Raw genomic sequence first — 15,234 nt, forward strand, 5'->3', positions numbered from 1 at the left:
AGGGCAGTTAACTCTAGGTTGGCTGTCTTACCTTTACACCTAATGAAGAAAACGGAGGCAATTGTGGGAGAGGGGCATCTCTAGGGTCCCTATAAAATAACTCCAGGCCTACCCCGTCATACGGGTGCGTCCTATCCAAACCATCTGGGGGACGAAGAGAAAGAACAGAAACATACACGACAGTTGTGAGGACTATCCCGAGGTGCTCAGCAGGGAAGTACTACAACACACAGGCGCTAGTAGGAAGGCTACTGATTTCCACCTGCAAAGGGAACTCTGGATGTGCCTTCGGACCGGCCGGTCTCAGCCAGCCCTGTTAGCAGTGCTCTGGATTGTGGATGCCGAAGCCTTCAGTAAAAAGGTAAAGAGACTGCAACCCTGTGTCCTCGTCATTTACTGTGACCTACACCATTACCATATACTCATCAAGGGAAGCCCTGGGGACATACTTCACCTGTGGGAAGTTACACCATCTAGCTGCCATTCCATCACCCCAGCGGACCCCTAGCAGCGTCGGTCACCCTGACCGAATACCACAGGTGGCGTCACGAACACTTGACAAACTCTACACCTTTCCTTGGACGCCCCTTAGCAGGGCCACGGACCGGGTCGGGCCACCGTGACACCCCTAGAACCGAGACCAAGGGACCCGGTACCGAGTACCCCGTTGCCCTGCGTTTGGGGGCCGCTCCACATATAGTGTGAGAGTACAATATAGGGGGCAGTATTAAGCGTAAGTACACAGTATAGTGGCAATATATAGTGAGAGGGCACAATATGGGGAGCAGTATATAGTGTGAAGCAGTATGTAGAGTGAGAGCACAGTATAGGGGCAGTATATAGTGTGAAGGCACAGTATAGGGGCAGCATATAGTGTGAGAGTACAATATAGGGGGCAGTATTAAGTGTAAGTACACAGTATAGTGGCAATATATAGTGAGAGGGCACAGTATGGGGAGCAGTATATAGTGTGAGGCAGTATATAGAGTGAGAGCACAGCATAGGGGCAGTATATAGTGTGAAGGCACAGTATGAGACGTCAGTATACAGGGTGGCGGATAATGTGAAATCACATCATGGTGGAAGTATGGATCTAAGAATACAATTTCCCTTGGACAATCACGGTTTTTAAAGAATCACAGTTGTTTAATAGCCTGTTTAGAGAGGCCGACTGCACTTTTATGTGCCCAGAACAATCATTAACATGATTGTTCTCTGCGCCACTGGCAGTCACAGACAGAAGAGGCCCCTGTTATGGGCCCTTTCCAGCCCAAGAGCTTATCATAATGCACAATTTCACCTGCTTTGAAGGTGGAAACCTTACCTCTCGGGCCCCTGTGCGGCCGCACGAGTTTCACTAATGATATGTCCACCCCTGCTCTGCGCATAGAATAACATTGTTCTAAGCAGCATATGTCCTGTTAAAACAGGAGGATCTGCTGCCAAGAATGATGATATTTAACCCCTTCGCGCAGCGGCCAATTTCTGTTTTTGCATTTCTGTTTTTTCCTCCCCTTCTTCTTTTATTTTTCTATCCACGTTGAGATATGAGGGATTGATTTTTTGAATATTTTTTCCTGCAAGTGAGGCTTGTCTTTAAGTCTTAGTTTTAGGAGAAATTCAGTCTGGCTGCATAAAAGAGGTGACTGGGTCTTCTTGTACCCAGCAGCTCCTTGTCCCTCCCTATACCCAGTAATCACTTGATTGCTGGATCCAGATGAGGAAGCACTGTGAGCACTTCGTATATCCTGTAGGCAAAGCACTTGTTTAGCACTGTTTACAGTGTTGCTCACCATTATTGGCACCCCTTCATTTTTTTCATAGACTAAAATATCTTCAGAAATAAATGGAAATGTACCAAAGTTATATCCAAAGTAATACGACAATAAAACATTGTTTTTCAACTTACATGTTACAATTTCAAAGAAGAAACAGAATAAATAGAATGTGCAGCAATAATGACACCCCTAATTAATACTTGGCTGCACACCCTTTGGCATTGATCACAGCCTCCAAACATTTCTTGTAGTCATCTATAGGCTTCTTGCACTTCTCAGCTGGTATTTTCTCCCACTGTTTCTTTGCAGTTTGTTCAATCTCTTGAATGTTTGCAGGGTTCTTTTTCCCAATAGCAGATTTCAGCTCACACCAAAGATTTTCAATGGGATTGAGGTTAGAACTCATTGTTGGCCAATGGCCATTATAAAATAGTCATTTTTTTCTTTTCAACCATTTCTGTGTACTTTTGGATGTGTGCTTAGAGTCATTGTTTCGCTGGAGGACCCATAATCTTCGACTCAAATCAGTTTTCTTACACTGGGTAGGACATTTCACTCTTAAATCTCTTCATAATTTTCTGATTTCATGATTCCTGTGATATACTCAAGGCCTCCAGTGCCAGACCCAGCAAAGCACCTCCACAGCCTTATAGAACCTCCACCATGCTAAACTATTGGTAGGGTCTTTTCCTTATAAGCTTCATTGCACAGTCTGTAAACAAACTGTTGCTTTGCATTGCCAAAAGGCTAAATTTTTGCTTCATCTGTCCACAGAATTTTTTCCCAGAAGGAATTTGGTTTGTCATGGTACTCTTTGGCAAAGATCACTTGTTCCTTTTTATGTCTTTTCTTCAGCAATGGATTCTTCCTTGGCCTTCGGTCATAAAGCTCTGCATGGTTTAGTGTGCACTGCAGCATATGGTACTTATTGAAATCATGACCCAGGTTGGACTTAAGGTCTTTGGATGTTTGATATGGTGTTTTTTCCATCATTTGCACAAACCTTCGAAAACATCTCTTGTCAATTTTCCTCTTTCCCCCATGTCCAAGAAGATTCTTGATGGTTACATGCTTGGCAAACTTCTTAACAACATTGTGCACTGTTGTAAATAGGATACCAAGGTCTTTAGAGATGGCCTTATACCCTTTGGAAGTCTTGTGTTTGCTAATAATAGCAGTTCTGATGTCCTCAGACAGGTATATTGTCTTCACCATTGTGACATAGGAACAGGACCTACCATGTGGCTTTTTAAAACACTGAAGCCATCATTAGTGTTGAGCGATACCGTCCGATACTTGAAAGTATCGGTATCGGAAAGTATCGGCCGATACCGGCAAAGTATCGGATCTAATCCGATACCGATACCCGATACCAATACAAGTCAATGGGACTCATGTATCGGACGGTATTCCTGATGGTTCCCAGGGTCTGAAGGAGAGGAAACTCTCCTTCAGGCCCTAGGAACCATATTAATGTGTAAAATAAAGAATTAAAATAAAAAATATTGCTATACTCACCTCTCCGACGCAGCCTGGACCTCACCGAGGGAACCGGGAGCCTTCTTTGCTTAAAATACGCGCTTTTCCTTCCTTCCGTGACGTCACGGCTTCTGATTGGTCGCGTGCCGCCCATGTGGCCGCGACGCGACCAATCACAGCAAGCCGTGACGTAATTTTCAGGTCCTTCTAGGCATTCAGTATTTTAAAATTACGTTCCGGCTTTGTGATTGGTCGCGTCGCGGTCACATGGGCGACGCGACCAATCACAAGCTGTGACGTCACGGGAGGCAGGAGATGCGCGCATTTTTAAAATTACGTCACGGCTTGTGATTGGTTGCATGCCGCCCATGTGACCGCGACGCGACCAATCACAGCAAGCCGTGACGTAATTTCAGGTCCTGATGCCTATTTCTGCATTCAGGACCTGAAATTACGTCACGGCTTGCTGTGATTGGTCGCGTCGCGGTCACATGGGCGGCACGCAACCAATCACAAGCCGCGACGTAATTTTAAAAATGCGCGCGTTTCCTGCCTCCCGTGACGTCACGGCTTGTGATTGGTCGCGTCGCCCATGTGACCGCGACGCAACCAATCACAAAGCCGGAACGTAATTTTAAAATACTGAATGCCTAGAAGGACCTGAAAATTACGTCACGGCTTGCTGTGATTGGTCGCGTCGCGGCCACATGGGCGGCACGCAACCAATCAGAAGCCGTGACGTCACGGAAGGAAGGAAAAGCGCGCATTTTAAGCAAAGAAGGCTCCCGGTTCCCTCGGTGAGGTCCAGGCTGCGTCGGAGAGGTGAGTATAGCAATATTTTTTATTTTAATTCTTTATTTTACACATTAATGTTGTATTTTACACATTAATGTTGTTTCGATACCGATACCCGATACCACAAAAGTATCGGATCTCGGTATCGGAATTCCGATACAGCAAATATCGGCCGATACCCGATACTTGCGGTATCGGAATGCTCAACACTAGCCATCATTCATTGACTAAGTTATGCCACATGGGCACTGATAATTAATCACAGTTGATTCTTATTTGTGATTTACCACAGTCTAGTCAAAATGTGCTTCCATACTAATTTAATGTAAAGGTTTCCAATACCAGTGTCACATCACATCCAGCTTTAGGTTTTTCTATTTTTCGCTCCCATTGTTTCTTGTTTTAAATTATTGTTTACCATTTGCTCTTTTTTGGATTTAAAAGGGTGCTTCATACAAAAAACTGTCACTTGATTCAATTTTTTTCAGGAGATATTCCACATTATGTACTTAAACTTCATAGGTGCTAATAATGATGAGCAGTACTGTATACAGTGGTCAGAAAGTTGCCTTCTCAATGGGGAGTATATCTGAATCTGACAGTGGCCTCAGGATGGGAGAGGGGGCGTCAGCAGACGCTCTCTCCTCCATCATTGCATTCAACTGTACCGGCGTCTATGACGCCGGTATAGTTGAATGCGGGGCCGGGAGTGTGCCGCGACAGCGTGGGGAGTGTGCCGACAGCGGCACATTCGAGCGGCCCACTACTTAATATTTTGCAGGCTCTTTAATTCTGAGCAGATTAATAGAGGTCTATGTCCTAACACTCCCTCCTTTCGCTCAATAGACAGGAGCGCAAACCAAATGTGGAATATAGATGATGACGTCTTTTCAGCAATTCAGTGGAGCAAATCAGAACCCAGATCCCCACCAATCTGCAACACAATTGTATATGGCAGAGGCCAACCTGACATTGCAATTGATCTCTGTACTAAACTTGGTGCTAATTAAAAGGTGTTCTGGTGCTGTATTTATGTACTGATGATGGTTCTCATCATGTATTTATGTACCGATGATGGCTCTTGGGCTGCATTCCTGTACTGATAGTGGTGCTGGTGATGTATTCATGTACTGAAAGTGTTTCTGGTGATGTATTAATGTAGATGAGGTAGTGTTTTTTTTCCTCTGCATAATGCCTCCTGCTTATTAACCTTAGGTGTTATGCTGGGGAAAAACAGAACATGTTACCAAAGAATATCAGACATGGCTTTCTTTCTGTGATATATGTAATGATGCACAATCCTGCTCTCCTCACTGCCAACATCTACTGTGGTTTAAAGTAGGGGAGGACAGTAGAGCAGAGCTCACCTCCAATGCATTGGAGGTGGAGTAGTGCAGAGATGACAACACTGTGGGAGGTGTTTGGTTTGTAATGACACACAGCTCTACTCTACTCTCCTGCCTTGCTTGTAATCATGGTAGATGCTGGCAATAAGATAAGTGAGGAGAGCAGAACTGTGTGTCAGTAGATGTCTCACACAGAAAAAGCCTGTTCTAAGCTTCTCTGGAGGCATGTCCTTTTTTCCCTGCATGACATTAGAAAAAATAAGTCACTGACCCCAGAAATGAACCTCTGCAAACACTCTTTTTGGTTAAAAGGGAAACTACAATCTAAACTTTACAAGCTATATATCTCTACAACTGAGATGAGAAATATAAAAGTAAAAAAAAATAACAAACACATTGTATTCATCTCTGCAGATACTATTCCATGATGTGGCCAGTTTAACATGCTAAAACTGGTGTGAGGTTTTTTTTTAAAACTGAAAATCTGTCAATGAGATTGTTCTGTGTTTCTGATTATTATCTTGTTTTTATTTTGCTCTTCTCAGCTGACTTGTGCTTATCAAAGTTCAACTGAAAGTTCATGTGGTCTGAGCTCAGAAAAATACAAAAAGATAAAAGATTTACAAGCATCTGCAGCCAGCACTAGACAGTGTAACATATAGGCTATAGAAGGCAAAAGTAGCTAAATGTTTAATGAAACCCATTTGCAAGCAACAAATGTTTTGCTCAAATTACATACATTTAAAGAAAGCCTGTTACATCCAGAAATGTTATTTATCTGCAGATATGAGGCATGTACAGTGGATATAAAAAGTCTACACACCCCTGTAGGGCGCATATAACATAATTTTCTCACTGTGGCCACTGCCCCAGTAAGGCAGGCTTACATGATTTGAATGCTATTTGCAGTGGATTTAAACAGTCTGAACATCCCTGTTAACATGTGAGGTTTTGTTATGTAAAAAAACAATACCAAGAAGAATCTTTTCATAACTTTTTCCACCTTTAATGTCACCCATAATCTCTACAATTTCATTGAAAAATTAAATGAAATCTTCTCGGGTGGATAAATAAAAATAAAGAACTAGAATAATGTGGTTGTATAAATTTGCACACCCTTGAACTTATACTTTATTGAAGTACCCTTGTTGGCTAGAAGGAATATAGAGCGCACATAGGGTCTTATCCGAGATAGAGGGAATATTCGTGAGAGATAGTATAAATTCACTCACCTATTATGGTTGTGTGAGACACAACCACTGCACTTAGCATTGGCGGCTGCTGCAAGCCCCGATGTGATGATCCTTTGCTAGGTGAAGAGAATGGGGCATCAGACTGCGCTGCTCGCCTATACCTGTCCTGAGGAAGTGGTGTGATCACCACGAAACGCGTAGAAATAAAGTCTATTCTCTATTACATCTACTTGGACTTCTCTGGTACATTATCCTGACAGGCGAGCAGCGCAGTCTGATGCCCCATTCTCTTCACCTAGCAAAGGATTGAAGTACCCTTGGAATTTATGACAGCATTCAGTCTCCTGTATATAGCCCTCTTCAGGCCAACCAACAGATTTTCAATTTGATTCAGGTCTGGGCATGACAGCGTGGCAACACCGCTTCTGATCGGCGGTGAAATCATCCCTGCCGGTCAGAGAGCCACGGTTTCCATGCTAATTTTTTTTTTTTTTAAACCAAAATTTTGAATATTTTTTTACCACTTAAATAAAAAAGAATCTAGACATGTTTGGTGTCTATGAACTCGTAATGACCTGGTGAATTAAAATGGCAGGTCAGATTTAACATTTAGTGAACATGGTTAAAAAAAAAAAAAAAACCAAGCTCTCACATGGCCATTAAAATATAAAAGTTATGGCTCTGGTAAGAAGGGGAGCAAAATCGAAAATACCTCTGGTCATGAAAGGGTTAAATGTGATTGGCTAATTCTGAACACAATCACATCCCCAATTATAAGAGAGTGTTCTCACTTTTGTAACCACATTATTATAGTTTGTTATTAGTGTTGAGCATTCCGATACTGCAAATATCGGGTATCGGCCGATATTCGCTGTATCGGAATTCCGATACCGAGTTCCGATATTTTTGTGATATCGGAAATCGGAGTCGGAAGTTCCTATAAGTTCCCAGGCGTGTGCGGTGCGTATGGTTCCCAGGGTCTGGAGGAGAGGAGACTCTCCTTCAGGCCCTGGGATCCATATTCATGTAAAAAATAAAGAATAAAAATAAAAAATATGGATATACTCACCCCTCCGACAGACCCTGGACCTCAGCAGTGCAACCGGCAGCATCCGTTCCTAAGAATGCAGTGAGTGTAGGACCTGCGATGACGTCGCGGCTTGTGATTGGTCGCGTGAGCGGTCACATGAGCGGTCACGCGACCAATCACAAGCCGCAACATCATCGAAGGTCCTTCACTCTGCATTCTTAGGAACGGAGGCAGACGCTTGCAGCGGTGACAGCCAGGGCTCGTCCGAGGGTGAGTATATCCATATTTTTTATTTTTATTCTTTATTTTTTACATGAATATGGATCCCAGGGCCTGAAGGAGAGTTTCCTCTCCTTCAGACCCTGGGAACCATCCAGGATCACTTCCGATATTTCCCATTGACTTGTATTGGTATCGGGTATCGGCGATATCCGATATTTTTTGGATATCGGCCGATCCAATCCGATACCGATGCTTTCAAATATCGGAAGGTATCGCTCAACACTATTTGTTATACTTATTTTTCCCTCAAAGTGATTTCAGTTCAGTAAATCTCTGAAATACGTGAATCAGACAAAACCCCGGCTGAAAATTTCCTATAATGAGGCAGATGGAGGCACTGTGGACGCCTTCTGACCTGTGACCCTGCGGTGTCAGTCTTTCTAGGATTGCATAGAAGTTCCGTCTGCCACAGTTTTGTGCACTTCTGAAAAGGACACTGCTGACCAGAGGCCAAATGGAGTCCAGACTAAGAGTATGTGCACACGTAGAATGGACCTCTGCGGATTTTTCCGCAGCGGATTTTAGAAATCCGCAGGTAAAAGGCACTGCGTTTTACCTGCGGATTTCCCGCGGATTTCCTGTGGTTTTTATGCAGATTTTGTGCGGATTCCTATTGTGGAGCAGGTGTAAACCGCAGCGGAATCCACACAAAGAATTGACATGATGCTGAATGTAAACCACTGCGGTTCTGCGTGTTATTTTCCGCAGCATGGGAACAGCGTTTTCTGTTTCCCATAGGTTTACATTGTACTGTAAACTCATGGGAAACTGCTGCAGACCCGCAGCTGCAGATCCGCTGCAGATCTGCAGCAAAATCCGCAACGTGTGCACATAGCCTTACTCTGCTGCCTCATTATAGTGAATGGATCTCTGGGGGGTTTCATCTGAATCACATCACTCAGAGATTTAGATGGAAACCCCAAAGTAAGTGCTCAGCATAGAGCGCCGGATAAATGTGATCCCAAATATTATGTAAAATGTTCCCAATAAAAGCTTCCACTCAATCAAAAAAAAAGCAAGTCCCCACTCAGGTCTGTCATCTGTTAACGGAAATATAGGGGGTTTTCACGTTACTGGTAGCACAAAGGATCTGGAAAAGAGAAATGACTCTCACCCGTTAAAAGAAAATTTTTTTCATCACATTTCAAAAATTCCTGTGAAGCACCTGAAAGGTTAATAAAATTCTTGATTGTGGTTTTGAGTACCTTGAGGGGGTGCAGTTTTTAGAATGGTGTCACTTTGGGTTATTTTCTGTCATATAGACCCCTCAAAGTGACTTCAAATGTGAGGTGGTCCCTAAAAAAATGGTTTTGTAAATTTAGTTGGAAAAATGAAAAATCGCTGGTCAATTTTTAACCCTTATAACTTGCTAACAAAAAAAAATTTGGATCCAAAATTGTGCTGATGTAAAGTAGATATGTGGGAAATGTTACTTATTAACTATTTTGTGTAACATATCTCTGTGATTTAAGGGCATGAAAATTCAAAGTGTGAAAATTGCGAAATTTTTAATATTTTAGTCAAATTTCCATTTTTTCACAAATAAGCACAAGTCATACTGAAGAAATGTTACCACTATCATAAAGTACAAGGGTAAAAGGGTTAAGCTATTAAAAGCAATGTGAAGGTCTAACAGCTTGAAATGTTTTATGACTTTTGTGCCATATTTCTACTGCCAAAAGTAGCAAAAATTGTACAGATACTCTTCATGAATCAGGAACATCTTCACCACATAAACAATGCTTGTTTTGATGAATCGGGGCCATTGAGTTTAATGGGCAAGTTTAAGCGGACAAACGCGCCATGTGTAAAAAATGTTCATGTGAACCACACCATTGATTTGCCATGGGCAGTGTGTTGATCATGTGAACAAGTCTAATTATATTACATATGATAGAATGTGGACATGTACCTATTCTGAATGGAATTAAAAAATGGAAGGGGAAATAATTTATGATTGCTTTCTTTTTTTTAGATCGAGAAATAGATAGATAGATAGATAGATAGATAGATAGATAGATAGATAGATAGATAGATAGATAGATAGTGGTCGATTCATTAAGATTGACCCAATGCTCAAACGCATACTCCAAACTTACTGAAATAGATGGCACCAAATTCAGTAAGGCGTCACTTAATTAATTTGGTACTCCTTCTAAGTGGCGTGCATCTCTGTGTGCTGCGCCTGAAATGCTACACTAGTCAGGTACTGGAGTAGCATCTCTGGCATACAAAGCGCTGGCATTTTTGATGAATTTGATGGACGGGATTGACCATGCCCCTTCCTACTCCTGTTTTGCCCATTTTAGTAGAGCTAAGTGAAACTTCTGGAAGATCACCAAAGGTTGCAAAATGTTTGCTCAAAAAGTGTGCGACTTTCCAAAGCTGTTTTGCTAGATTTCTGTCATAAAAGCTTCGGAGAACTGGCTCCATAATTTTCCAATCATCTAATTATGTCTTTTCTTCCACAGATTCTTTGAAGAGAAATATGATGCTGTATGTTACTTCTATAACAAACATAAAAACATAATTAAGCATGTCATCTATGGCATTTTGTTGGCAGGTAAGAATGGATAACCTCAGTGCTAGACAGTTCTAAGATTAATAAGTCAATGTGGTGGATCAGAAGGAATTGTATGTACTCCAGGTATATTGATTCAGTTGTATATTTATAGTGTCAAGGAACACTCATGATACATGGCTACTTATTTGATATTATTAAATTATTATTTTATTTGTATCTGAATTCCACATTCAGTGCATAATTGATTGGTCTCCTCCCACCTCTAGTATGTACAGATACGCACCAGTTCATGTAACAGTTCACCACCTATGGGGGCGTAAGCTTCACAGTCACTACATACACGGTGCATAAAGCATATTGGCTCTAATTAACCCCTTCACAACATCTTTCTTATATATAGGTTGGAAGCGCAGTGATGGCTGAGTATTACAGCCAGAACCTGCTGCTAACAATCACAGGTGGACTCAGTGGCATTTAACACACTCCGACGTGGGCATGCTAGTGTGACTCCAGCCTTAGGACACTTCTCTTACATTTCTTTTAGTTTCTTTTACAATTCTTGCCTATCCTCTTTTATAGTCTTCCTCTGTTATATCATCCATATAGCCCAAGACACAAGTAAATGGTTCCAGAGAAATTTGTATTTCCAAAACATTTTCCATATAGCCAAGTAATCTGCTCAAGAAACAGCCAAGAGGGACACAGTTTAAGGTCATGTGAAGGATATCATCAGGAGTGAACCCACATCTCGGACACTTTGCATCTGACCAGACATCAATCTAGTAGAAAAATTATTTGGTTTGATGCACTACGTATATTTGAGAGGGTGAATGTGCTTCACTGATACAGATTTGCCCCATAGATCACAAAATTGGCTTCCATTGCTTAGCATCAATTTCCTCAATATCTGCCTCCTATTTTTCTTTCATGAAAGTATCAAAGTGGATGTTCTCTAAGATATTCAGACAATAAAAGCCTATGCAACATTCAGATGGCTCCTGGGGTGCCTTGCTTCCCATGTAGGAGCAGCGATTTGTCACTTATTGGGCAGTTTGCTGCAGATTTAATAAAATAACTGTTTTATCTGTAGGAGATGATTATCACTAGAGGACTAGTAATCCTACTGCCATGTAGTCCTCCATATTCATGAGTTCTGTATTACCCCTCCCCCACCCCTGATTGGCACTTTTCTGCCTATACACAGTGTACACGGAAAGCTGCCAATCAGTGGTGTGGGCGGGGTTATACAGAGCTCAGGATTCAGGGGACTGGTAGATCTGCAGTAGATAGAACAAGTTTTATCAAAACTGCTGCAATAAGTGACTGACTGCTGGGATCATGGTCTTGGCCCCTATATCATGCTGCTCTTAGTTGGGGTAGCAAAAACCTTTTGACAGATTCCCAGCTTGTACCTGTGTCAGTAAACTACCCAGCTGGATGAAACACTCAAGGTGGGTTGCGCTGCTGGGGTAAATTGATTGTTCAATACTCGTAATGACAAAAGGGTCATCATTATTATAGTTGAAGAATTGATTTACTCCAGCAGTGCAACCCACCTTGCGTGTTTCTTCCACGTGGATCCAATATCTACTGGAGGATTTATCCACCAGTCACAGGGCAGCAGCAGCTAGTTTTCTTCATGCCTCCATAGGCGTTGTGCCTGTCACTCCACCAGGAGAGTCTAACCAGCACTTACCCACTCTTCCTCCATTGCTAATTACCGCATGGTGTGCTCTGTTCCCCACATCTGGATTTATTCAATAAACAAATCCTGAAAGTGTACTGCCATGGAGCTAGATTTTTGATTTGTAAAATGAGGTAATAAGGCCAATTAACATTTCAGGGCCGTTTATACGCTAGTCCTATAAATTCCTGTTTTTAAGCTGCTCTGTAAGCTGCTTATGATATGATACAGCTGCAAATTGCTGGGCTGTACAGGAGAAGTGGCCCAAATGATGCTGGCGCATTTCACATGGCTTCCTATGCTGCCGCTATTGGCTAAAGTTTCACCTCATAGATGTCTTCGTTGTTCTAGACATGGATAAGCAGCATCTTAATATATACTTACCTTGTAATGTCTGCACATCCTGTTCCGTCCATACGTGTCCTGATCCCAGAATTCCAAGCGGCGGAAGTTAACCGACCTCCATTTTGGTACACCCAAGTGATGGGTGTCTCAATGTGGAAACTGCTGGTGGTACCAGCCTCTTGTGTGGCACCACCAGACCAGTGGAACACCATCACACCACACACACACAGACACACACACACTGTATGCGCCGTACGCAACACACACACACACAAACACACACTGTATATGCCGTACACACCACACACACACTGTATACGCCATACGCACCACACACACACACTGTATACGCTGTACGCATCACACACACACACGATATACGCCGTACGCACCACACACTGTATACGCTGTACGCAGCCTCTTGCGTGGTACCACCAGCGGAATACCGTTGCGAACATGCCGCCGCCGGGACCAGCCGAATGATTCACTGACCGCCGCCATCTTTGTACAGGAGGAGCGCATAGCACATGGGGTAGACAGGTCAAAGAAGAGAGCACAGAAGGGAGAAGTCAGCACATGGGGAAAGAGAGCATGGATAGGTGGGTGAGCACATGGGGGAGAGATTCTCAATGCTGCAAACCCTGCCCCCATCGTGACATTACCCCCCTCCCGATGCGATAGCATCGGGCCTCCATCTAGTATATAATAATTGGTCACAGTGGGAGCCCTTTATTTCCTCTTTGCTGCTTCTTCTTGAATTTCATAAGAAAGTAGATGAACTAGAGCAGGGAGCTTGCATTATAGCCAGTACTACAGTATGTGCACAGCGCATGCAGGCATCAGGCAAAGCAGGAAGTCCAGATGAAGAGGTGGCTTTTGGCAATTTCTCCTGTAATATGCAATCAGTATGGTTTACAGGCATAGTCGTAAGTTTGTTTTACCTTGATGATAAAAATCTTTTCACATCAAGTGATATGAAATATTTTTCACATTATAACTGTTACCATATTGTCTTTAAGGTTTCTTGGCGATGGTGATCGCGGCCTGTGCTTTGAACTTCAAAAGGGCGCTGGCTCTCTTTGTTCTAACTCTGCTGGTCATCTTTTTTGTCTGCTGGGATTTATTTATGGACAAATATGAAGGCAAAATTGTCACATTTTTCAGCCCTGTTACTACATTTTTCGAAAAACAATGGTTTTGGATGAAATGGTGAGTGTCATACAATATATCAATATCTGTTATATGAATCCCTAAATTTCCAAGATGTCTATGGGCCTGCATTCACTTTTGTCTTTGATATTTTGATAATAATTATGTTGTTGTGCTAAAAATGTCCGCTAACAATTAAAAGTTATCTATGATTTAATAAATGCATATTACAGAATTTTACCTAGTTTGAACAGTTTTCCATTATAAAAATAATTTTATTGCTAAGACTTTTTGTGTAATAAAAGCAAAATGAGCCTAAGGCACTTGCGAGTGCAATTCGAGAAACTCGCGTGAGGCTCTCGCATCAATACCCGGCACTGCCTCTGACACTTGGGAGCGGAGCGTTCCGCTGCATAGAATTACATGCAGCCACACACTCCGGTCCTGAGTGCCGGCGGCAGTGCCGGGTATTGATGCGAGAGACTCGCGCGAGTTTCTCACATTGCACTCGCAAATGTGACCCCGGTCTAACTTACCAAGTTTCTCTAGTCATTGAGTTTGTTAACACAACTGCAGTAGTAATGTCACAAGTACAGCACATGACCATTGCAGCCAGGTACTGTGTTCAGCGGTCGTGGTCATGTTGATGTAGCTGTTGAAAGCCACTAAGTCCAGCGATTGGTCATGTGCTGGAGGTGCATCAATAAAGACAGGGAACCGTGTCAGAGTGTCAATGTTGGAGCAGCAAGGGGTAGGAATAAAGAAAACTTTTAAAGATGGAAAACCCCTTTAAGTATGTCAACTCCGCAGTTGAGGGGATTTGAAGCTCTACAGATCATAAGAAATGAATGAGAAACATACTATCTAGTTTACCCAAACTAGCTCAGAGTCAATTTTAATTTAAGAGATAGAGCCTCCAAAGGAGAAAAGTGGTGGTGAACACGCAGTGTACAATTCATATAATGGCCAAAAATTGAGATCCTCATTTATACACAGGACAGTTTATTCTGAAAAGCTAATTGAAAGTATGGTTACCCTTTAAATGCTACACATATGCTACGGTGATGCACAGAAGCTGGTCAGAGGAAGATTTATTAATGTGTTTGCACCTAAACATTTGGGCTCACATTTTTGTTAGCCACCTAATTAATGGTATAAAGAAAGATGAAAGTGCAAGATGCGCCAAGTATATCATACAGCATGAGCCACTCTGAAATTTGGCACATCTTTAGACTCCAGTATAGCAAAATGAGGACATTAAAACTTAACCTTTAATTAAGTATGTAAAATATTCACACAAAAAAAGAAAAAATTCAAAATGTGTATATACACAAGTGCCTTTAACCGGTTACTAGTGAACAAAATAATGTACCTTACAAAGTCTTAATTGCTAAATTCAGTACACCATAAATAATGAGGCTTTAGTCCAAATTATTTAACGACTATTGAATTTGGATACATCTTTAAGAAAATATAAAGCTGCACTCTGGATTGTTTAGAATGGTACATCTAGAAAATTGGAACTGCATTACTGCCATAGAACATTGGTTAAGTGCTATATTATGTACATGTGAAATTTTAAAAAATTGGAAATGCAATATTGCTATAGGAAAACTTACAGTAAAAAGG

At 42.1% G+C, this 15,234-nt stretch overlaps 1 protein-coding gene across 1 annotated transcript in view; it reads left to right on the forward strand.

The window, feature by feature from the left end:
• SLC28A3 (solute carrier family 28 member 3) overlaps positions 1 to 15,234 on the forward strand; it is a 138,871-nt gene that overhangs the window by 66,125 nt on the left and 57,512 nt on the right. The window contains exons 4-5 of the mRNA XM_077248953.1: positions 10,375 to 10,466; positions 13,476 to 13,665. Of these exons, the coding sequence (XP_077105068.1) occupies positions 10,375 to 10,466; positions 13,476 to 13,665 (282 nt within the window). The remainder of the gene's footprint in view (positions 1 to 10,374; positions 10,467 to 13,475; positions 13,666 to 15,234) is intronic.

The sequence above is a fragment of the Ranitomeya variabilis genome, chromosome 1 (assembly GCF_051348905.1).
Source record: "Ranitomeya variabilis isolate aRanVar5 chromosome 1, aRanVar5.hap1, whole genome shotgun sequence".
Taxonomy (NCBI): domain Eukaryota; kingdom Metazoa; phylum Chordata; class Amphibia; order Anura; family Dendrobatidae; genus Ranitomeya; species Ranitomeya variabilis.